General features: G+C 58.4%; 1 protein-coding gene across 1 annotated transcript in view; it reads right to left on the minus strand.

The window, feature by feature from the left end:
* Nucleotides 1-2,882, minus strand: part of GDAP1L1 (ganglioside induced differentiation associated protein 1-like 1) — a 9,904-nt gene that overhangs the window by 5,681 nt on the left and 1,341 nt on the right. Inside the window, exon 2 of the mRNA XM_010134465.1 lies at nt 78-251. Coding sequence (XP_010132767.1) covers nt 78-251 — 174 coding nt within the window. The remainder of the gene's footprint in view (nt 1-77; nt 252-2,882) is intronic.

Below are 2,882 nucleotides of genomic sequence, written 5' to 3' on the forward strand. Positions count from 1 at the left end.
CCGAGCCTAAAGGAAGGGCTGGGGGAGCCATCCCGCTGGCACCGGCCCCGGGCAGCCCCGCTGGAGAGGCGACTTACTGCGGATCTCAGCGGTCGCGTACTTTGGGATCATGGAGTCGGTGGTGAGCTCGGGATGCAGGATGCAGCCGTGCGTGTAGGCGTCCATGGGGAGCGAGTCCAGCAGCTCCCGGTACTGCAGCACCCGCGAGTGCAGCAGGCTGCCCGGCTCGGGGATCAGCTGGGTGACATTTTCTGCATGGGCGAAGGGAAAGCTGTTAGCGGCACACTCGTGAGTGGCTCATTAGCCCGCTCCGGACACCGGTGCGCAGTCCGGGATTGAGCTGCCTCCAATCAGGGACTCCAAGCTGCGCTCCACGCTCGGCTCTGCCCCATCCCCACTGCCTGCCCCAGCCAGGAGGGTGCCCAGCCTGTGCCCAGAGGCCAGCGAACCCATGGGACTGCAGGGACGTGTACACGTGTTGTTCCCCTGCCCTGCAGCCCCAGGAGCTCCGTGTAGCCAGCCCTTCGTATTTGCAGCCCCTGAATTTGTAGACTGTGGTTTCACATCCCTTAGAAGGGGAACTAAATCCTCCTGTTCTGCAGAAAACAGCTAAAACCCTAGGATTTGCATTTGGGATCTCCTGAGTGACGCGCTCGTTACACCAGCGGCAATGAGGCACCCACTTTTCTTGGGCTTCTTTGAAATTCCTGTTCAAAATGGGTAACCAGGGAGCAGACAACCGCAGGAGGAGCTCAGCACATCTTCCCTCTTGGCTCGGGCAGTGCCTCCACTGCAGGAACATCCCTTGCCCCCACCAGCTCACCACCTCTCTCGCCTTGTTGGGTTTTATTCATCTGTCACGGATGGCAGTTTGTATCCTGCTCTTTTTATTACACTTTCAGCTCAAAATACACGGCAGACATCACCACAAGAAACGAAATGTTGCTCTTGTCTCCTCCAAGAATATCAGGTTCACTTTTTTATGGGATCATAAATGTTTATGGCGTTTTCAGATAGCAGTTAATAGGTGGTGAGTAGATTTACCACCAGGACTCAGCACACCCGCTTGCCCGCGTGCTGTTTGCAGCGCAGGACTACCCCACGCCGGCGTCTCGGGCTGAGTTAGGGTGCATCAGCAGAAGTGCTTTGGCAGATGTGGCCCACGCAGCAACTAAATTAAGGGCCTGAAATGACAGTTCTGCCCAGCCCCGCTGCCGGTGGCAGGAGCAATGCCGCGGGCAATGCCCGTCCAGTGGACGCACAGCCCGCCCTGCCCTGGGCCAGGCAGCGTCGCAGCTGGACAGGAGCCAGGGACGTTTGGCAGCTCCTGTATCGCAAACCTCTACCAGCTCCGATTCGGGGCCGTCTCTGCTAATAGGCTCCATAAAGTCACCCTGACAGACAGGCGTCAGCGTTACTGTCCCCTGAGCGAGGGGAGGGTTCGGTAGCTCCTCCCTGCCCGCAGGGCACTCGCTGCCTGGACTCCAGCTCTCCAAGCGGGGATTTTCCATCTGAGAAAAGCGACCAGCTGAATGAAATAATAATAACTGACCTACAGCCGGAGTGCTCCGTCCACGGGGCTCCCAGCCAGCACCCAACCGGCTGGGGCCAAGGCTGGAAACGAGCAGCTGCCCCATCCAGCAGCGAGGCAGAGTGACCACAATGAAATAGCAGTGTGTTGGCCAGCAGCCCACGTCCTTCAGCACGTCCCAGGGAGGTTTTTCAGCGGGATCACGCTCACCCTGCCTCTGCCCACCACGGCGGACCTGCCCGTGTAGGCTTGCATATAGTCAGCAAGCAACAGGCGGTGCAAAGGTGGGGTGGGAGGAGGCTCTGCAGGACGGGGCTGGGGGTGCAGCCCCTGGAGGAGCCCCTTGCCCAGGCTCTAAGGTGGGTTGCCACTTGCCAACTCATCAGCAGTTTCTCGGCACTGCTGGGCAGTGCCCTAGTGAGAAGCACTCTCAGAGGTGGCTTATTGGCATTATTCCTTGCTTTTGGGGGGAAAGAAAAACATTGCTCACCACACCACTGATAGCTGACCCTCAGGGTGGGTGTGAGCAGCTACAAAAGACCACGGTCCTAGTCTGGGGGAGAATAAAACTCAGTATAATAAAAATAGGCCTTCTTATCAAGGCTTTTTCAATCTCAGCATGTTTCTGCAAGGTGAGGGGCTCCCCCTCGGACCAATGGCATCCTGATAAGGCTTTTGCCAGCTAGCATTGGTGGGCAATGCCTTGGAGCAGAGCGCGCAGCAGCGAGTGATGCTCCAGGCCCTCTCCCCTAGAGCCTTCCCTCTGCATTTCTCAGCCAAAAGGTAAGAAATTACACCTGGCTGGAAAAACTCAACAACAGGAGTTTCCAGCACATGGGCAGCGCTGTGTCCCCGTCCTGCTGGGGACAGCCTGTTGTCACATATGCCAGACCACCTGCCCTTCGCAGAGACCGGGTGAAGCTGCTGCACGGTGAGGGGGCCACAGAGTGATGCTCCCCACTGTCCCTTGACCCCACCAGGCAAGACAGCAGCTGCCATTCCCCGGGAGCCGCTGCTGGAGCAGGCTGCTTCTGACCCATCCCACTCCCTGCTGCCCTGCCGGCAAGCGAGCATCGTGCCTCCACCAAGCAGCACCACCATAGTGGGGCCAGGAGAGGACAGCAGCTGAGCTGGCAAGTCGCTCTTGCTTTGGGAGCTATTTTGAGATGTTTTTGATGTCTTTGTTGCAAAGAGGATGGATGCTGGCGTGAGTGTCGTGATGGCATAGCCCAAGCTCCCTGCTCAGCTTTGAAGCCTCCTCGGTGGAGCATCCCATCCTGTCAGTCTGCAGGTTTGGGGAAATGAGGGCAAAGGGACGTGAGACGCCGGGGAGAGGCTGGCTGGCGCAGCA

The sequence above is a fragment of the Buceros rhinoceros genome, unplaced genomic scaffold (genome assembly GCF_000710305.1).
Source record: "Buceros rhinoceros silvestris isolate BGI_N320 unplaced genomic scaffold, ASM71030v1 scaffold2974, whole genome shotgun sequence".
Taxonomy (NCBI): Eukaryota; Metazoa; Chordata; class Aves; order Bucerotiformes; family Bucerotidae; genus Buceros; species Buceros rhinoceros.